This window comes from Vipera ursinii (genome assembly GCF_947247035.1).
Source record: "Vipera ursinii genome assembly, chromosome: Z".
In the NCBI taxonomy this organism is placed as follows: Eukaryota; Metazoa; Chordata; class Lepidosauria; order Squamata; family Viperidae; genus Vipera; species Vipera ursinii.
The window spans coordinates 44,967,205-44,989,290 of record NC_139517.1 but is presented as its reverse complement, the minus strand read 5'-3'; the positions used below and the strand labels follow the sequence as shown (position 1 = coordinate 44,989,290).

Sequence of the window (22,086 nt, the reverse complement as noted above, 5' to 3'; positions counted from 1 at the left end):
GTTGTTCAGTATAAAAACCTAATACTTCTGTGAACATTTAGGAGGCCAAAAAAAGAATAAACACCAAACCTTAATTTCTCTAAAGTAAAATAATATGTATACAGTTGATAAATGTAATTGGCTACTAGTTAACCTAATATATCTAAATAGTTTGTCTAACTGTGTGTACCACATCAATTTCAAACAACTGCTTTTCATAACTGTGCTTGTGCATTAAAAATAGTGTTGCCTGAAAAGCCAACATGTGAAGAGTTTGATCAGTAACTTAGTATTTAGTTAAGTATCCACAGAGTGAAACAAATAAAAGTATTTTATTTGCAAGGACAGTAAGCAAATTACAACGCCAGGTAGATCTACGGATCATTTTAGAACAAATGGAACCATTTAACTAATTATATGGGTCAAAATATTTCAGATGACTATGAACTAAAAATTTAAGCAAATCCAATTCCAATGGTGAAAGTACTCCTGAGGATCACAGCGTAGGACGAGCCCTTTGCCACTGATCTATTCAGAAGTCTTCATATAACTTCAGAACAAGTGGCAGTTTCGGCACCCATGAAATCTATAAATCAGCTCGCATTTTTGTCATGAAAATGTCAGAATACAATTTTTATAACAACTAAAAACATTTGGTAAAAGCAACAGTTCCAAAAACAATAGTGAGGGAATGTACTTCTTTGCAAAATTAACTCCCTACCTGCACGTGATTGTTTACAGCCTCCCAGGCGGCCAGCTTTTTGGCTTCTTCGGTCATATTCTTGCTCCCGTGGCTGCTGCTCAACAGCCTCGGGTTTAGCCCGCGCTTTTCCCGCAGAACTCTCGATTCGATTCTTCCTTCCACTAACAGCGTCCTGTAGAGAAAAGTGAGAAGCTCCGTACTGTGCCGCATGACGTTGACCCCGCCCGGCCGCCGCCTTTCTCTCCGCCTTGGGCTGCTGCACCTTAACTCTTGCGATTGCCCCGAACCACCACCATTCCGGGACATTTCACGATTCAGGACATTTCAACGCTTACTTAGGCGCAAGTGAGATTTAGACTACCACTTGCAGATTTGAGCGCACGTAGTAGTGCTTGAGCCCCCCCTCCTCCCCAAACGACTGCTGCATCCCGGCATTCAGCTCTTTTGAACGCACACTTTAAAAAAAATCTTTTTGGTAATAGGAGCAGGTGTGTTTTAGTCACAATGAGTATCAGGTATTACCTACACGGTTAATCATTTATTCACACAATAATGTATTTATGCACTTTTTAAAATACCTTTTTGCCAGATATTAATATCAAAACGCTTTACGTTTGACATCTTTAAGATTAAATATCCTCAGTAATTTGGATTCGAGTAGATCTCTGCATCTCGTGCAAATCTGATCTTTTAAACTCTTCTCTTTGGTTACGATTTGTGATTGGAAATTATTTCTATAAGGAGAAAAACTACTGTACATATATGGTCTACATGGCCAGAATTTTCTTTCAAATTGAAAGGGGGGGTATGAATTTCCATAAATGAAATGAATACACAAGAATATAAATTCATGTGGCCTTAGAAGTCGACAGCGACTTGATGGCACATAATTTGTATTCCCTTCTCATATTAGTTTGGTAGTAATCTATTGCATTGCCACTCAACATTTTTTTGCAAACGAATGTATATTTCATATGGCCAAATTACGGGGTGCTGTTATTTTTTTATCCTTTTTTGAGGACTGTGTAATTCTCTCATGTTTATTCATCAGAAACTGCGTGTAGTTTTTAACCATAGGAGCGGAATGCACCAGTACAGATAAAGGCCATCACTGTTTCTATGATTCCAATCGCAGGCAGCAAGGTTGTTTTTAACCTCTTAAAGTGTTTCGGTCCTTCACAGGTGCAAATTCAATCCAGTCACCTCTATAAAAAACGTCAGACTCGGCATTTGGAAGAGCGTCATAGTCCTAACACTGGGTGGAACCACACTGTAGGCAGCAACTGAGGGATCTGGGTTCCCCATATGAAGACCCTCTTGCAAATAAACCTAAAAAGCAACTAAAACTAGGGCATCTGTTAAAAAAACGTATAGTTCTCTCCACTTCTTCAGCGAACAAAGTTTTAATTGCAGGAAACCATCAGCATTTAAATATATTCCCTGGGAATTTCCCAACTCGTTCCGTTGTGCGTCCACATCCGGTTTGGTTGTTCTTAGATCCACTTTCCTATTTAGAATTAGAATTTCTATAAACAGGAATATATTTACATTCCTTTTTTCGTCCCGGCCAGAAATGAAAGAACTGTTAAATGCCAAGTCGAGGACATTTTTACCTTCTGCAACCCCATGCGGTTTAACAGCCGCGGCTTCTTTAAGGCGTCCCCTCCCCCAGCCCTCCGCTCTGGAGAATACCATCAACACTCAAAATCGGCCACGTAGGAAGCATCGGACTTGCCCAATCAAGAGGGGAAGGAAAAGAGGAACAGCCAATCCCTGCACTCCACCAGCTATCTCCACGTTCTCCAATCAAGAGCGGAAGTTATGCACAAAAGTAGCGTTGCTGTTTAATCCAATCATGGAAACCTTGGAAACACGAACCTTTTTATTGGTGGGCAAAAGCCAAAAAGCGTCATTTTCATTGGTTCTATTTACATGCTTTCTATCATGTGCTCATCCCTTTTCTTGTATAAAGAAAGCAACCTCTCCAAAGTCTGGATAGATAAAATAGCAAAAACATATTGCCAAAATCAAGCAAACTAGGTTGCGTAAAAGCGCCCCGTGACGTGGCTATCAAGGGGTGGGATTGGTAAACTATAAGCAAGTTAGGTTGCAGTTTGCGCGTGCGTAATTGAAACCTGTCTGCTGAGGAAAGGAGGTTGAATCTTCCTCGGTGGCCATTGGAAGGAGCTGCGTGTAGCGGAGTTTATGCTATAACGACCGCTTTGCGAGGAGTGGAGGGAGGGCCCCTCCATGCCAGGGCCGCGAGGCCCAAGCGTTCGGTCTGCTCCTTCCGCAGCCACCCGCTCTAACGTCGCCGCCCTGGTGCTCCTCTGGATTTTTTTGCCGCTCTGCGTCCCCCTGAGGGAGGCGGCGGCGTTTTCGGAGGGTGATGGCCGGCCCGGATTAGGACTCGGTGGCGCTGCAGCTGCGGCGCTTCCTGTAGCAGGTGACGTGATTGTGGAGGACGATGAGGCTAGTGGCGTGGCCCAGGCCGCATCCTCCGGAGAACAGGAGGAAGAGGCAGTGGAAGCTCCCACCCGAAGCGGTAGTTTCAGGTGAGGTGGGAAACAATGGGGGAGGGGGTGCCTTTTATAGGTTGCTGTATCTTATTCTGCGGCTCTCTCTAGTCCGCCTTTCCCAACCAGTTGCTTTCTAGTGCGGAATCTATTATAGTTCTCCAAATATCAAATCGGGAAGCTGTCGTGTTGGCTCAGAAGTGTGGGGCGTGTTGCCAACAATCATATTTTCGGACCACCAGGGTCTTTCTCTAGATATGCAAATGCATCACAGTACAAGATCTGCAGTAAGTAAATTGCCTTTTGAGCTGCTCCCTAAATCATTTAACACTCATATAGGAGCATTATATCTATTTCTTCCTCTTTCGTACGGTACAAATTACGTAAGCAGTATATTGTCTATACATAGCGAAAATGGGAATGGAATGCATTTTTATTTGCTGTTTTACTCTTTATTCACTTTTTACTGAAAAGAACTGCTTTCCTATATGTCAAACTAAGTGTTTTTCTTACTATTGGTCAGCTTTTTTGGATATGCAGGCTAGCAGGTAGAAATGTGCTGTGGGTAATAATTGCACGGATGTGATTTGCAGTGCATGAAATTTCCTGTTTCCTGAGATTTTATAATTTCCTTCCTTCCATCTATAAGCATTTGATCACCCAAGTACCAATTTAGATGAAAGGATCTGCACCTATTATACATGACTGGATCGAAACAGGAATTTATTCTTACTATCGTGTGAAAAATTATTTTGGAGCAACAACCATTAAAATGATAATTTAGTAACATTAAAAAATGGGTTTTATGCTTATTTGTGCTGCTATCTATAAGAACTTAAACAGTTTTTGGTAAATAATCTTATTGAAACTGAAGATTGCTTCACTGAGCTCAGAATAGTCAAGTGGTAGTGATCCTTATTTATTTATTTATTTATTTATTTATTTATTTATTTATTTATTTATTTATTTATTTATTTATTTAATTTGTATACCGCCCTTCTCCCGAAGGACTCAGGGCGGTGAACAAGGCAATACATAATAAAAACAAGATACAAAAATTAAAAATTATTAAAAAGTAATTAAACAGTGATGCCCGTAATAAATTAGTACAGATTAAAAGTTAAGGCTAATTTATAAAACCCAACCCCATCCCATCAGGTCAGGCCGGCTTGTTCAAAAAGGTGGGTTTTAAGATCGCGCCGGAAGGAGCGGAGATCAGGCGCCGTCCGGAGCTCGACCGGAAGATGGTTCCATAAATCCAGTGCGCCCACAGAGAATGCCCTCCCCCTGGGGGCCACCAGTCGGCATTCTTTGACCGGTGGCACCCTGAGGAGGCCCTCTCTGGGAGCGTACTGGGCAGAGGGAAGTTGACGCCAGCTGCAGGTGCTCCCCAAGGTATTCCGGACCCATGCCATGTAGGGCTTTGTAGGTCATTACTAACACCTTGAACCTCACCCGGAAGACAACTGGAAGCCAATGCAGCTCGCGGAGCAAAGGTGTGACATGGGAGTGTCAGGAAACTCCCAACACAACTCTCGCGGCTGCATTCTGTACCAGTTGGAGCCTCCGAGTGGTCTTCAAGGGTAGCCCCATGTAGAGAGTGTTGCAGTAGTCAAGACGAGAGGTCACGAGCGCATGAGTGACCGTATGTAATCTCCCGTACGTATCAAATCTCCCTGGAGGTATCAGAATTTTTTTTTACTTCAAAGCTCTGCCTGCAAGCTTCAAAATCTGTTGTCATTTGCCATGCTCACTGGGACTGATAGACGCTGAAATGTTGAAGTTTCTAAGCTGCCAAATGTTTATTTATGGGAGCATTTAAAAATATAATTCCATGGAGCAAAAATTTTGTTTAAATGGCTTTCCCCCTAAATAAAATTTGTAACATAATTCACAGGCTGAGTAATATTTTGATATAATTACATAATATTTTGTGATTAGAGATAACTTAATTGATTTCCATATTTTAAAAAATTGCCAGAGCAAAAATTTTGTTTAAATGGCTTTCCCCCTAAATAAAATTTGTAACAAAATTCACAGGCTGAGTAATATTTTGATATAATTACGTAATATTTTGTGATTAGAGATAACTTAAATTGATTTCTATATTTTTAAAAATTGCTGTCTTTGGGGAAAAACAATATTTAAAATAACTGATGTGAATTAATAATGTGAGAATACGTCATATTCTTTCTGGAGGTGAAGTGTATTTAAACTGACACTATTATGATATTTGATTGCAGATCTTAGCAGAGATTATTAATTTCTCAGTTTAAACATTTCCTGTTTATGGTTTTCATGTATTTAGAGTTTGCCTATAGGACACCATATCTCACAGATTTCAGTTGCAGAATTCCCTTTTTCTGTTGACACTTTTAGAAAAATTTACTCTAATAGAATTGTAGAACACTGTAAACAGTTATCTCTCTTTACTACGCTTTCTCTGGTCTTGATCTTTTGCCTTACATTGATATTTGCAATACTTCATATTCAGAAAATTTTGTGAACATGTGTGCATTCATCACTCTTAAAAAAAGTTCATACTGATAATTCTTGCTTAACAATGGGTTCCGTGGATTTAATGTATATTAAATTAAATAAAAAGGCTTGATTTAAATCAACTCGATTTAAATAATAATTTTTAAAGAGCAACTGTCATCTCTGACCCGCTGTTGTTTCACCAACAGTCCCATTCATTTTAATGGGACAGCTGGTGATGCAACAGTGACACAAGGTGAGGGATGTGGAGGGCAGCAGGTGAGTGGATGCCCACTAACGCACTGCCATGATGAAGCTGAAATGACAGGCACTCTTTAAATGTAAGAACTCATTCTTGCTGCTAGTTAGAATCTTTAATGTTATTATTTGCAAACAAAATGAAGGTTTCCTATTTAGAATAATAAGCTGTCAGGTTAGTATTAGAACCAATTTTAGGTTAATAGGTTAATCACACATATCGTGTTTCCCCTAATATAAGCCCTACCCCCAAAATAAGCCCTAGTTAGGACCCTGCCCACTCCATCCCACCTTGCTGCTGCAATGGGGCAGGAGAGCATGTGTCGCGTGATTGCCACAACGAGGCAAGGCAGATGGAGGGGATGGAGCTGCTTCACACGCCCCACACCCACTTACTTCAGTGCCCCCCCTGGGCAGACTATTCCTTGTTCAGCAACCTTCTGTTTCACTCCCCTCCTGAGCTGGACTACCATGCTATGGAGGATGGGTGGGTCCGCCTCCACCATTTCAAAACCAGGGGGAATGATGGCGAAAGGCTTCATTGCCACTGTTCACTGGTGGAAGGGCTTTTTTTGCGCTTTGCCCCATAGATTACCTGCCCCCCGTGGCAGCCACCGCCTCCTACTGCACCAACTCTCCCATGGCTTGCGCCATGACCGGGCAGGGCAAGCCTCCCTCCGCCAGGCCTCCGTTGCCATCACTGGAGAGAACGGTGAGAGGAGCAGCTCTGTGCAGCGATGCAGAGAAGAGCATTTGCTTGCCGCCCTGCATCTTTATCTTTATTATATTTATATACCGCCCTGCTCCCGAGGGACTCAGGGCGGTGAACAGGGCACATAAAAATACAGAATACAAAAATTAAAAAAGAATTAAATAAGACGCCCCGCGTCTTCCTTCTCCATTCTGGAAATGGCAGCCCCATTTCCTGTCACTTCTCCTGGCACTGCTACAGAGTTTGGCGTACCACCGCCTAGCTCCTCTCTTCCTGAAAGCATTTCTTCACTAACCTCCTTTCAGCTCTGGTGCGTTTCTCTCCTGCTGCAGGGAAACAGAGTTTGTGGGACTAAAAAAACTTCAGTCAAAGCTTCCAACTTCTCACCAAAAAAAAAGCAAAACAATGGGATAAAAGAATATTCCTGAACTTTGTTTTATGTACTGTGTGAATGCATCAATGCAGTGCATGTTATCTCAGCTTGCAAAGCTTTGATTCATTAAATGAGTTAACCAAAAATGTAAATATTGCAAAATATACAGCCTCATGCTACATAACTAAGCTCCATCTCATGCTGAATAAACTAAATTATTGAATAGAAAACAATATTTAGATTGACTTTTACTCCAAAAGCATTTTATTAAAATAAATTTGATAAAAATAAAAACCATTTAAATAAATCTGATTTAAATTAAAAAAACTGAGTTTTTTTTAAAAAAATCATGTATTATTATCCACCCTGATTTGCAGCATCCCATGATTATGTACTGCAATTTTCCCATTGGGTATAATGGATTTGGTTAACAATTGCTACAGTCAGTAATTGTGCTGTTCACTTAAACACCACAGAAACAATAGTAATTCCAGGCTTTGTTATGGTTGTAAGTTAAGAACTATATGTATAAATCCTTACACTGTTTCCTCTCTTGCCCTAACTTCCCATCTATATTTTCAAAACCTTTCCTGTTTTGTTTTTGTTTAATTCAGTTCCCTAGTTTCTTCCAGTGCTTCATCTTTTGACATATTCTATGATCCATAATAATAATTTATTAAACGTATGCTGTCCAACAACAGGGCAGCTCACAATAACACATAATATCCCAGAAAAGAAGAGAATGAATTGGAGAAGATAACAAAATACAAAGAAATAAAACAACTGTGGCAAAAGAAAGCAAATGTAATATCAGTAGTAATAGGTACACGGTGTGCAGTCCCAAACACAGTTGAAACACAACTTGAACACCATTGGCATTGATAAAATCACCAACGGTCAATTGTAAAAGCTTTGCTTTTAACAGCTTACATCCTGGTAAAGGTAAAGGTAAAGGTTCCCCCGCACATGCGTGCTAGTCATTTCTGACTCTAGGGGCCGGTGCTCATCTCCGTTTCAAAGCCGAAGAGCCAGCGCTTGTCCGAGGACGTCTCCGTGGTCATGTGGCTGGCATGACTAGACGCCAAAGGCGCACGGAACGCTGTTACCTTCCCACCGGAGTGGTCCCTATTTTTCTACTTGCATTTTTTACGTGCTTTTGAACTGCTAGGTTGGCAGAAGCTGGGACGAGTAACAGGCGCTCACTCTGCTACGCGGCACTCGGGATTCGACCCGCCAAACTGCTGACCTTCTGATCGACAAGCTCAGCGTCCTACCTTTAAAATCATCAAACATTCACATCTGCCTATCCCAAATCCTTGGGAAGTACAGGTAGTCTTCGACTTACAACAGTTTATTTAGTGGTCATTTGAAGTTACAACAGCACTGAAAAAAGTGACTTACAACCATTTTTCACACGACTTGCAGCATCCCATGGGCATGTGATCAAAATCCAGATACTTGGCAACTGACTCATATTTATGTGTGTCAGCATCATGTAACCACCTTTTGTGACCTCCTGACAAGCATAGTCAGTGAGGAACCAGATTCATGTAACAACCACGTTACTAATGTAACAATCGCAGTGATTCACTTAGTATGTCAAGAAAGGTTGAAAAATGGGGCAAATTCACTTAAAAAATGTTTCACTTAGCAAACAGAAATTTTGGGCTGAATTGTGATAAGTTGAGGACTTGTTAGTTGCAAAGTCGTGTCTGACCTATCACGACCCCATCGACAACTTTCCTCTAGGCTTCCTGTCCTCTACCATCTTCTGGAGTCCATCTAAGCTCATGCCTATTGCTTCAGTGACTCCATCCAGCCACCTGATTCTCTGTCGTCCCATTCTTCTATTGCCCTCAATCTTTCCCAGTTAATATGCATCTTTTTTCCTCAACACATTTCTTATGACCCTATTGACTATTTGCAACAAAACATTTGATGGTTCTGTCATCATGCCCCAATATCTTAGCAATTTCAAGAGTACTGCATCCCTCTGAAAGACTTTTTACAATTTTTTACTTTTCAGAGTCAGTTAAATCTCTTTTTTTGGCCCATTTTGCCTGAGGAAAAGAAGCTGTCTAATAATTATACACAGCTTGATATAGGATGTTGATCTCCTAAGGCCACACCCTCCCTCATTACACAAATACACATCACCTGATATGCTTATATATCCACTAAGCATTCAAATTTATACAGCTTGGAGGTGGAAAATATGCATGAAAATAATGATATGGTCAAAATACTTACTTGCATAATAATTGTGCACACAGTGTGTATGTATGTACCATGTTTTTTGGGTTATTTTCCCTCCGAATGAGGCACCAGATCTTATTTTCAGGAGGGGATATCTTTTCCACTCATCTCCAGCCCTGACAGCCCCGACAGCCGGCCCATTTCTTCTGTGACTGAAGGAGCAAATTCATTTTGCAGCATCTTCATCATACTTTTCTAATATCATACAAATAATATCAATTCATAAATCAATGTCAATTCATTGATCAATATCTTGTTTTTCATGCTCTTGTTAAAGTTTGATTTCCCATCAGTATTTGAAATATCCTTATCAGTTATGGTTTTCTCAATATTAATTACATTTATATAGCTGAAAGTTTTATTCAACTCAATCTTCTTATCTTCATATTTCCCATATACAAAAAAGGAAGAAGAAAAAAATGGTATCTTAATTCTGAATCATGTCTTTCATTGTAAAAGTCTTAATTATATCTAAAAGTCTTACATTCTTTTAATCTTATTCAAAAAAGTATTTAAACATATAATGCTCCCTCTAGAAGGCCAAATCTTCTGCTTTTTAAATCGGACTCTCGCTTTCTTTCTTTGCCAACTTGTTTTCCAAGCCAGGGCAATTAGATCACCCAGGAATTTTCTTTCTAGTTTTGTAAAAATTGCTTGGCATGAGAAAAACAATTTAGGTAGGGTATTTTTTGGGGGGGGGGAATTATGCCCATTTATATTCCTTAAACAACTCCCAGTTCCTTTCCCCTCCGTTTCTCTATTTCCTTTCTCTCAATTTTTGACATTTCCCTTAACAGCTCTATATTCCTTTTTTAAAAAACTTATTTTATAAATACCACAGTAGGTATTTACAATCCAAGAAGGTCAGGATGATATATATGCCAAAATATTTTCCTTTATTGCCAGCTGTTCTCACTAATTAAAGCAAATTATAGTGCAATACACGAATCCACCACTAGATGTCATTCAAAGTCCAATTTCTACTCTTAAAGGATTAATTTCTTATATTTCGCCTGTTTTTTTTTCAAAGAGAAAATCTTAACAGTTATCTCACTTCTCAAATTTATTACAACTGTAGCTTTATGTTACTTTCACTTCAGTATTGTTTGTTTCTGTTCCCAATAAAATTAAAACGCCGCTTCTGTTTACATTTGGAGGTTTTTTTTACTTCTTGGAGGCCTTTCCCAGGAAATTCAGTTATAAAATAGTAAAGAAAGGATCAATATTCTCACCCTGTTCCAAACATGCTGTTTACAATGTATTAAGTAGTACTTTTTTCCTCTTCAGTTGTCAGCAGCTAATGGCTGGCCACAGAAATGCAGCCAGTCTTTCCCCTGCCAGTTTGGAGGGCTCTCCTTGGATCAAACAGAAAGACCGTCACCTTTCCGTGATTGACAAGGCACCCCTCCTCTTCATCGCCTCTTCGGTGTGATTTTAGGTCCTTTTTAGGGCCCCAGCAGTGCAAAATCAGGCATGGAAGGCAGAGCCCTGCCTTCCTGCATCCCATTCCACCACAGTGCAAACCGGAAGTCTGCTTCAGATTTTACTGGGAAGATAATGCTTTGGAACACATGGGTGCAAATAGGAATGCTGCCCGGGTTAAATTATTAAAGCAGCTATGTTAGTTTAAAAGATTGCATAGCTACAGTGAAAATTTCTTTAAAGCAGTTGTGTGATTCTGGAAGAAACTGCTTCGATTAGTCCTTGACTAGATCCTTATTGGAAATGGAGTTTCCATCAGTGAAGCAATAATTTAAGTGAATAGTTAACATCACATAACCACATGGTTTAGCAATGGCAATCCCAGTTATAGTTGTTAAATAGGTGTCTGTCATTAGGTGAGGACCTCCTATGACTGTGATTTGTGACTTCCTCCCATTAACGTTGCTTATGGCTAGGAAGATTGCAAAACATTGACACCTTCCACCCCAATTCAAACCATTCCCAGCTTGGTTTTTCCCAGCCCTGAGCCTCAGTTCTTCCAAGACAGGGGACACTTTCAAGGGATCAATGAGGAAAAAAAAGTTGACCTCCTCTTGCCTTTTGCAAACTGCCTCTGCTTCAATTTCCTACACTCTCCTATCTCCCCCACCCCCATTTCTGTCCTTTAGGCCACAGGTGAGATGAAGATGTCACTATATTTTGCTGTAATCTACCTGTTGCCACCACTGTCCCCAACATAGTTTCTTTCTTGTCTTCCTATGTGGAACTATCACTGTTTTCTTCCTTGTCCTCAGTATACATCATGTCTAATCTACATCGAGCTTGCTATTGCTTCCTCTTTGGTGCCCACCCCTCCAGGGAGTACTTTCCATGGTCCTAGGAGAAGCAAGCAGAGACTGCTAATGTGGGTTAGGCTCATCAGGAGCCCAACTTCTGGGGAGGTGGTGACAAGTCAGAGGTCCATCACTGATGGTGGAAGGAAGGGGGAGCAGATGCAAAGGAAGAGAAAGACGTGCTGAGGAGTAAAAAGAGAGGAAGGTCTAGTGTGGGTGGCTGCTGGGTGGTGGTGGTATACAGCAGAGGCTACTTGGTGCTGGTGGTAGACAGCAGTATCTTTATATTGGCTAAACTGTACAGGTGACAAAAGGCAGAGATGGGGAGAGGAAATAGGTTGCTGGTAGGAATTGAAGCGGAGACAGTTCATTCAGGAAAGAAGAACATGACTGAGACACTGCAACTATCATAACTGAGGTAGGTCACCAAATGCCCAAATTTTGATCATGTGACTGGAAATGCTGAAGTGGTCGTAAGTGTGAGAACTTATAAGTCCTTTTTTTCTTCACTATTGTAACTTTGGTCACTGACAAGTGGTTCATAAGCAAGCACTGCAGGTAGTGATTGATTTATGACCACAATTGGGACTGGAGTTTGGGTCATAAACCATTATCATCATAAGTCAATGCACCTACATGACCAAACCTGATTTCACTTTTTTTATATTGCTGAGGAGTAAAATGAAGGGAAAGTCTGGTGGGGGTGGCTGCTAGGTAGTGGTAGTATGAAATGAATAACCATAGTCATTAAGTAAACAAGGTTGTAAGTGCAAACCCATTCTTCTGAATGGATTTTTTTTTGCCAGAAAAATGTCAAAAACTAACAAAAAACATTGCAAATAATAGTCACATGACCACTACAACTCGTCATAAAGGCAAGTCAGTCTACCAAGCATCTGAAATGCAATCACATGATTGCAAGGGGGTAGCATGATATTTTACAACGGCCAAAAGTTTGGTTTAACATATTGCACATACCCTGACTTTTGAAGCTGAGTCATAAGGTGCAGCAGATATATTTGAAATTAAACTATGAATGCTCCACCATATCATATATTGTGGAGTATTTTATGAATAATGTACAAATCTTGATTCTTGCTCTGAATATTTTATCCTTGGAAATAATATGACTAGGATTGTCTTATAATTGTCCAAATAAATTATTTTCTTATGGTATGATGAATGAAATGCTAAATAAACTAGTATTAATTCTAAACCGTTGAAGCTGCTTTGTAGGAAATAAACTTTGAGTAGTGCAGATTAATATAAAATATGGTTTCAGAATAATGCTAGTGTTTAATTCCTATAAATTAAATATTTTTATGTGATTAAGGCACTAGAAACAGTAGGAAGAAAAAAATGCCCATTAAGAAAATTGGCGCATATCCAATTTGTAGCTTTACATAATTATATCTAGACATTTAAAGTTACAAAATGATCTCTAATTCATTTATATAGTTGTCAACATTTTTAAAAAAGGTAAAAGTTCCCCCGCACATGCATGCTAGTCGTTTCCAACTCTAGGGGCCGGTGCTCATCTCCGTTTCAAAGCCAAAGAGCCAGCGCTTGTCCGAAGACATCTCTAGTCATGCCGGTCATGTGGCCGGCATGACTAGACGCCAAAGGCGCACAGAACGCTGTTACCTTCCCACCGGAGTGGTCCCTATTTTTCTACTTGCATTTTTACGTGCTTTCGAACTGCTAGGTTGGCAGAAACTGGGACGAGTAACAGGCGCTCACTCTGTTACGCGGCACTCGGGATTCAACCTGCCAAACTGCTGACCTTCTGATCGACAAGCTCAGCATCCTAACTCACTGAGCCACCGCGTCCCTAATTTTTTAGGCACCACTTGATTTTAGTAGGCTATATCACTGATATTATTGCTTCTTTTTAATTATTTTTAAGGGAAAAAAGAAGTTAAGAAAATGGCAATAAAGCTGGGGGAAAAGCAATTATCTACTTTAATAAACTGAAAAATTGTTTACAGATTGTTAGGTATATCTTAGGTTTTTGTTCCCTTATGAACATATTTTTTATTTGCAGATCATTAATAATTATAAGTACTTTGGATGGACGGATTGCTGCTTTAGATCCAGAAAACAGTGGTAGAAAACAGTGGGATCTGGACGTGGGATCAGGTTCTCTTGTTTCATCTAGTCTTAGTAAACCAGAGGTAAGATTAGTATGTTTAATCACTTTTTTTAGAATTTGTAGGGAGGGATTAATTACACTATAATATTTCTTCACCTCTATGCTAGTTGAAGTACCAAGAATGCTGGGAACTTAGATCTCATTCCTAAAGATTCTTGGTTGGAAATCTGATAAAGTGTGTAGGAATGCATGAGAGGTGCAAGGGGAGCAAACAATTTCTGTAAGCAATGCCTCCTTTGACCAGGATCAGGCATAGGAGAGATTACCTACAGAAATCACTTGCTTCCCCCTCTCACAGAGCAGAGAGATTGGAATGAAAAAGATTTCAAGAGAGTACTATTTCTGCAATGTGCCTGCAGCTCCCAGTCCTAGTCTTCTAACACAATCATATTGCTTTCAATATGTGAAAGAGCAACAATTTATTCCCTTACAATCCGTTCCTCTCCAGTCATTCTGTCTTCAAGTGGAGGATGGGGAGAAAAAAAGAGGTCAGATACATGACAACATGTATTGATTGTAATGGCGATTGTATCACTGAGTGATGCTTTGAATGTTATAAATTGGCTGTAAAGTTATTTTTTAGCTTGTTCATAACTTTGAATGATCACTGAAAAGTAGTTGTTAAGCAAGGAATACCTGTAATGCACTTTCACCAAAAAGTCTAATGCTTTTCTCCATCATAATTATTTTAAACTATTAAATAATTGAATTGCTGAAACCTCTTCTGCATTTTCTGCCCTTCAACTAACTTTAAGTAAACCTCCGTTTTCCTCTACAAACTTATTGAGTCCACATTTGCAGGTTAGTGGAGTCAAGTATATAAGAAAAGAAATGAAAATTAGAAAAACAGTGGATTAATCTGCTTAAGGTAAAGGTAAAGGTTCCCCCGCACATGCGTGCTAGCCGAAGAGCCAGCACTTGTCCGAGGACGTCTCCGTGGTCGTGTGGCCGGCATGACTAGATGCCAAAGGCGCACGGAATGCTGTTACCTTCCCACCATAGTGGTCCCTATTTTTCTACTTGCATTTTTACGTGCTTTCGAACTGCTAGGTTGGCAGAAGCTGGGACGAATAACAGGCGCTCACTCTGTTACATGGCACTCGGGATTTGACCCGCTAAACTGCCGACCTTTTGATCAACAAGCTCAGTATCCTAACCCACTGAGCCACCGTGTCCCTTAATCTGCTTAAGCAAGCTCTAATTGCTGTAAATATCTCTAATCTGCTCCAACTTTCTTGACAGTTTGCAAATGCTTGTTAGATGGGTATATGTTTTAAGAAATTTTAAATTCACAAGTATTCATTTATATTTTTATATGAAATATAAGTATCTCTTATTTTTGTGGAGGTCTGCTGGCAAACTTGGAAATACATTGCCTTGTTTGTACTAATATTAATTATGATGTATTTTTTTATTGAAGTTGAACAAGTTAATACATGCAAGAACTTTAAAATAACTTAAATTTTATGGATTAGAATAACTGCAAATGATTCATTACAATAGGAGGTGAGGTAATGTTTAAGGACAAATGGAAAGGGGATAATGTCATTTCCATAACTAATAATATGCCGTTGCTGATTTCTTAGTATAGTTGAATTTGAATCTCCTTTTTCTTTCAGCAAGAATATTTCCGTATTTCTATCTTTTTGGATTTACAATGATTTCATTACCTTATCTACCACTTCTTACTATCATGAATAAGGAGATAAATTACAGAACGATCATGCAAATGATTTCTTGTGATCTTGTTAAATAATGAAGTCTAGAATTACTTTTTTAGAACTATAAATTAGCTCTGTAACACTAATTTATATTAACCATGAGTAACAGTACAATTCCTTCAATTTTTAATTAGGTTTTCAAGAATTCATAGTTCACTTTCAAAATATGACCAATTTTTTACAACAAACATTCTCAGAAACCATTTATAATACCAAATTGGAGTTCTTTCAAAACAGTTTATTGGAGTGATTGTGGAAAGATAATTTTACTCTGTGTGTGTTTTTATTGGACATCAAGATGAATGCCATGATAACTAATCTTGTTTTTGTTAAAAAATACTTGAAAGGATTAAAAATCCTTACAAGGAGGATGTGCATAGATACCCTAATCTTTAATGATAATCTTAACCTTAATTAAAATCCTTAATGATAATCTGTAGTCATTTTAAAAATAAACTTTAACAGAATAAGGTTTTGTCTTGAACTAAAACTCCTCATTTTCTGTCTTCTGCCATTTTGCTTCCTCTGTGGTTCCTACTTTACTTATTTTTTAAATACTTATTTACTTATTTTTAAATACTGGTAAGGTGACCTGGCTTGTTTGTTAGTTAATTGGCATCAGAATTTCTGTTGCTAAGCTGCACAGTGATAAAATATGATGTTATGTGTCTGCCTCATTAGCAATGCAATCTTGGATGCCATCATAACCCCAAGGTCACTTGGGTTATTAAGCAGGAAGAGGCAGAGTCCCAGGCAAGTGGGTGAAAAAGTAGTAGTTGCTTGACCATTTCTGACTTTGCACTTTCCCATTGACTGTGCTTGTGAAAGGAACATCAGAACACCTGCAATCACATGATTGAAGCTCTTTCTAATATATAAGAGCCAGGTACTAGGTTTTATAGACCACTCCTAAATCTTCTTCATACGGTGCTGTAACCTTGAACAGCTGCTGGATGAGTGATTGTAATTTAAGATTTACCTGTAGAGATACCCAGTTTATAGCATATTCATTTCTTAAGACATCAGTAGTTTCAGTGAGGAGACACACGCATATGGTGGAAGCATTGTGGATACTGCATGTATTAGAGTAGATAATTACTTTTTTCATCTACCTTTTTACACACTTCCAACCCTTTTTAAAAATTTGCCTTACCTAACAAGTTAAATTAATTATTTAATTTAAAACATTCCTTTTCCAAGTTTGAATTATTTAGATGTTTGATATTTCATTCACACTGTTGCTTCTGTGCCATCTTAGTAATTTTTCATTAAGTAAATTAGATGGTCCAATACACATAAGTTAATCACAAATATTATATAATTATCCTTGGAATTCTATTGCTTTTTCCATTATTCCTACTCTTGTTTAGGATAAAATTTAATATCTATAATTGCATATTAATAATATAACCTCCAGTTCCTCTATTTCTTATGATTCCTACTCACATTTCTGCCAGATTTTGTTCCATGTATGTGGCTTTTTATTTTTTAGAGCAAGACCTTTCCTTGTCTTTGATCCAAAATGCAGTGGGTCTCTTATCTAAGAGTAGCAAATCAGTTGTTTTTCTTTTTTCTGGAAAAGACAGTGGCTGAGGTCTAAGAACTCTGACAAACTATTTTATATGCTGAAAGGGCTTATAAATTTTATTTTTGAATAATAGACCCACAAATTACATATTTTAGCCTTAAAAGTAATTTGTGTAAAGACACTGGGCTCTGTTATTTTTAAAATGCAACAAGACAATCCCAAGTGTACACTCATTTCAATTTTGTAGAAGAAACACTTCTTTTTTGGGGAATCTTAGTTTATTCAAAGAAGATTAAAATATAAAAGACCAAAATATTTTTAAAAACAACAAAAGAATAAAAAAAGACTTTTTAAAAAACCATGTAAAAATATAATACAGCAATGTTGGTTTCCCACCCCTTGCATAACAGGCCAAAAGAATTTTAAACTATTAAACTACTTAATCTATTTACAAATTGTTAGTCTGTCATCTATAAACTATATTATAACAAAATTGTTAACAAAAAACAATGAAATATTATATAAAAGTATAAAAGTAATAAAAATTGTGAACAATAATAAGAAAAAAACAACGTTGAAATTCCAAAACCCTGTGTTAACAGTTACTGTAATCAACACATAGAAAATTTACCACAGTTTCAATCCCAAATCATTCTTCCCACAAGAAGAAACCCCGTTTTATTCTTTCTCTCGTAGCCTACCTCATGTATATAATTAGACTTCACAATACCTTCCATTCTCAAGAAATTACTCATGATTTTCCACCAAATCAAAAATTATTTAAATCTCAGGAAAGTGATGAGGAACATTTATAATAATCTATTGTTATAAACATGGCAGACATGTTCCAAAGCAAAAGAATTTTGGCGGCTAATAAAGACTTGGTTGGAGGAAATGTTGGGAAAGAAGATAGATCTCAGACCAGAATTGTTTTTACTGGGAATGATAGATGGGAAGTTTAACAAAGGAGAGACGTATCTAGTGTTGCATATCATAACAGCGGCAAGGTTGGTATGTGCCCAGAACTGGAAAAACAAAAATACCACGGTGGAGAACGATTTAATTTTAAAAAATTTGATAAGTGCAGAGATGGATAGACTAACATTAGAAATTAAAGACAAGGATGAAACAGAGTACTACGAAGTTTGGGATAAGATGTATTATTGGTTAGACTCAAGGAGAAAAAGTCAGAACAAAGAAAGCTCGTCTAGAAGAGAGAAAGTGTAGACTTTCAATCCCAAAGTGAGCGTAAGATAGAGATCAGAAAAAATACAAAATAAGAATGGAAATGGAAGTTATGTTGTAAATATACATAAACGTGTGTAAATATGTAAGTAGTATTAACTAAGCATAGAAATGGTATAAAAGATCAATGACTAGGGAGATATATGGTATATGGTATAGTAAGTATGGCAAAATAACAGCCAGAAAAGTCACACTGTGTTCAACCTGTTTTTAAATGTTTATTCAATGCATTTTTTAAAAAAGGAACATTTATAATAATCTATTGTTATAAACTTAACATGCCTTAAAACATTGATTTACATAAAAATTGAGTTTTTGATCATTGGATGGTTTACTGAGAAAAGAGCAGGGAAAAATAGTGAAATAATCTGGCTGAGATAAGCACAGATAAACAAGTTAGCTTAGAAGTCAGTTTAGGTGGTTTGACTCTGTAGCTGAAATAAATGATGATTTGTGTCAATGTAGTCAGAAAAGGAATGTGGATCAATGCACAATTGTTTGATTAAATTGATTAAATATCTTTATCATTATTGTGGCATTTTTCTATTGATCTGGACCTCATTTGATTTTAAATATTTCTGGATTCTGATCATTGTATTCTTTTTTTCCTTATTAAAGTGTATGCTTCTGTTTGAATATTTTGTAGGTGTTTGGGAATAAAATGATAATTCCCTCCTTGGATGGAGATCTTTTCCAGTGGGATCGTGACAGAGAGAGCATTGAAGCTGTTCCATTCACTGTTGAGTCACTTCTTGAATCATCCTACAGATTTGGGGATGATGTAGTTCTGGTTGGAGGAAAGTCCCGAACAACATATGGACTGAGTTCATATTCAGGAAAGGTAAAACAAGACAACTTTGGCAACAGAGTTTTGACAATGTTTATGGGTTTTTAAAATTGTTTTGAAATAGTTTATAGTTAACCTATCTGGTAAGATTTTATAAAACTTGTAAATCCTGACTTGCCTTTTGACAGTTTCAGTCATATTACAAATTGAATGTTCATTTCTTATGTACTGTATTTTCCCCAAAATAAGACCCACTCAGAAAATAAGTCACAGCCTGATTTTTTGCCATGCGCCTCATATAAACCCTTCGTCCAGTGCGCTCCCACAGGGAGGGTCTTCTCAGGGTGCCACCGGTAAGAGATTGCCGGCGGACGACACCCAGGGATAGGGCCTTCTCAGTGGGTGCGCCTGCCCTTTGGAACCAGCTGCCAGTGGAGCTGAGGACTGCCCCCGACCTCCGTTCATTCCGCCGGGACCTGAAGACCTGGCTCTTCAAGCTCTCTGGCCCAGGCCGAGAATTAATCTTAATTTTAACTGGGGTTTTATTTATGCAGGGACAAATATAATTTTTTTTTTAAATTTGTTTTTAACTTTTGTATCTTGGTTTTTTAATCATCCTGTAAACCGCACTCAGTCCTTTGGGAAAGGGCGGTATATAAATGTAATAAAATAAATAAAATAAAATAAAATAAAAACTCCAAAAGTAAGCTCTAGTTAAGAGCCCGCCCACTCTGTCCCACCGTCTAATTGTTTGCTACAACGGGGCAGGGCAGCGTGTGTTGCACTGTTGCCACCACGAGGTGAGGCAGGTGGAGGTGGAACTGTCCCACACGTTCCACATGAGCTTACGTCAGGGCCCCTGCAGACATGCCACTTCCCACTCAGTGACCTCCCTCTCTCTGTTCAAGGACCCAGCTGCCTGCCCCCTCTTCTCTTTCACTCGCTTCCCGAGCCAGACTGCCATGCTAGGGAGGATGGGCAGGGAAGCCTCAGTCGTGTTACCCATCACCCTCTGCCGTTTCAAAGCCAGGGGGGAATGACGGCAAAAGGCTTTTACACCGCTGCGCAACAGCCTGTGTTCACCCCTGGAGGGGCTTTATTTGGTCCTGGCTGCCCCTGTTTCACCCCTCAGATCACCTGCCTGGCAGTAGTTCTCCTGTGGCTTGCGCTGTGACTAGGCAGCGCAAGCCTCCCCTGCTGCCTCTCTCCTCCTGCCATATTCTTTCCTTTTGCAAGTATACAAAGCTTCCAGTCTCTGTCATTTCTCCATCAGGGCAAAAATGTTTGGGTGCCTATGGGACACTTGGAAATAGCGAATCGCTCCATCTCCAAGCACCCCAGAGGTGCCCAAACACGTTTTGCCTGGACAGAGAAATGATGGAGATTGGAAGCTTCTTCTGCTTGCAAATGGTGTGCTTAGAAATGGAGCGAATCCTCCATTTCGAAGGCACCCAAGCACTTTTCGCCTAAATGGAGAAATGACAGAGATTGGAACCTTTGTCTTCTTGCAAACGGGGTGTGTGGAAACGGAGCAAATCGCTCCGTTTCCAAGTGCCCCATTCACAAGCAGAGGAAGCTTCCAGTCTCCATCAGATCTGTGTTTGGGTTCCTATGGGGTATCTGGAAACAGAACAAATCGCTCCATTTCCAAGCACCCCATAGGTGCCCAAACACTGTTCGCCTGGTCGAGAAATCACAGACACTGGAATCCTTGTCTGCTTGCAAATAGGGTGCTTGGAAATGGAGTGAATTGCTCTGTTTCCAAGTGCCCCATTTACCAGCAGATGAACCTTCCAGTCTCCCTCTGGGTGAAAAGTGTTTGGGCGCCTATGGGGCGCTTGACAACGGAGTGATTCGCTCCGTTTCCAAGCACCCCATAGGTACCCAAACACTTTTCATCTGGACGCTGGATGCTTTATCTGTTTCCAAAAGGAAAGAGTGTAGCAAGTGGAGGGAGGTGGCAGGGGAGGCTCACACCACCTTGTCCTTTGGTTTCCCCTGCCTGTCTGACCAGGTCTTATTATCAGGGAAATGGTAATTCAGTAACTACCAACGTGATTTGTAATAAAAACAAAATATTTTCTCTCAAAAGCAACGGGCTGTGTGTGTGAGTGCTTTAACTTTAGAATTTGCTCCAAATAAAGCACCATTTTTATATGACTTAGGGCACGGGTCGGCAACCCGTGACTCTGGAGCCACATACGGCTCTTTGAGCCGTCTCCTGTGGCTCCCAGCCGCCCGGTGTGCGCGCACCTCTTCGAACGGGCAGTGGTGCGCGCGCACCTCTCCAAATGGAGAGTGGCACCGCCCGTTCCAAGAGGTGCGCGCGCACCTTTCCGAAGGGCGGAGGTGCGTGCGCACCTCTCCAAGCCACCGCCGTCCCGTCCGGAGACCTGCCGCATTCACGGCAGCTGTGCAAATGGGATGGCGGCGGTTTGGAGAGTGCGCGTGCACTCGCCAAACCGCCGCCATCCCGTCCAGAGACCTGCCGCGTTTGTCAAACATTGACGAACACGGCAGCTGTGCAAACGGGATGGCGGCGGTTTGGAGAGTGCGCGCGCACCTTTCCCAAGCTGCCGCCGTCCGGAGACCTGCCGATGTTTGGGGAGGTGTGCGCGCACCTCCCCAAACGTCGGCAGGTCTCCGTACCTCCACGCGAACGGGCAGCAGCCCCGCTTGTTGCGAAAGCTGCCGCAGCCCGTCTGCAAAGCTGCCGAAAGCGGGAGCTTTGCAGACGGGCCGCGGCAGCTTTCGCAACAAGCGGGGCCGCTGCCCGTTCGCGCGGAGGTACGGAGACCTGCCAACGTTTGGGGAGTTGCGCGTGCACCTCTCGGAATGGGTAGCGGCCCCGCTTGTTGCGAAAGCTGCCGCAGCCCGTCTGCAAAGCTGCCGAAAGCGGGAGCTTTGCAGACGGGCCGCGGCAGCTTTCGCAACAAGCGGGGCCGTTGCCCGTTCGCGCGGAGGTACGGAGACCTGCCGACGTTTGGGGAGGTTTGGGGAGTTGCGCGCGCATCTCTCGGAATGGGGAGCGGCCCCCCCCGCTTGTTGCGAAAGCTGCCGCGGCCCGTCTGCAAGGCTGCCGCTTTCGGCAGCTTTGCAGAT

General features: G+C 40.3%; 2 protein-coding genes across 6 annotated transcripts in view; one reads left to right on the top strand and one right to left on the bottom strand.

Moving 5' to 3' along the window:
• RPIA (ribose 5-phosphate isomerase A) overlaps positions 1-1,025 on the bottom strand; it is an 18,717-nt gene extending 17,692 nt beyond the window's left edge. The window contains exons 1-2 of one of the 2 annotated variants that reach the window (XM_083377941.1): positions 945-1,025; positions 701-854 (exon numbers count right to left, since the gene is read on the bottom strand). In XM_083377941.1, the coding sequence (XP_083234067.1) occupies positions 701-854; positions 945-988 (198 nt within the window). In that variant the 5' untranslated portion in view covers positions 989-1,025. Of the gene's footprint in view, positions 1-700; positions 921-944 lie in introns of those variants that run through there. The other variant, XM_083377942.1, reaches the window with a different exon arrangement.
• A 1,797-nt stretch (positions 1,026-2,822) lies between these two features.
• The window catches only part of EIF2AK3 (eukaryotic translation initiation factor 2 alpha kinase 3), a 61,210-nt gene continuing 41,946 nt past the window's right edge, over positions 2,823-22,086 (top strand). For 3 of the 4 annotated variants that reach the window (XM_083377925.1, XM_083377926.1, XM_083377924.1), the window contains exons 1-3: positions 2,823-3,237; positions 13,596-13,725; positions 18,844-19,038. In XM_083377925.1, the coding sequence (XP_083234051.1) occupies positions 2,933-3,237; positions 13,596-13,725; positions 18,844-19,038 (630 nt within the window). In that variant the 5' untranslated portion in view covers positions 2,823-2,932. The remainder of the gene's footprint in view (positions 3,238-13,595; positions 13,726-18,843; positions 19,039-22,086) is intronic. The other variant, XM_083377927.1, reaches the window with a different exon arrangement.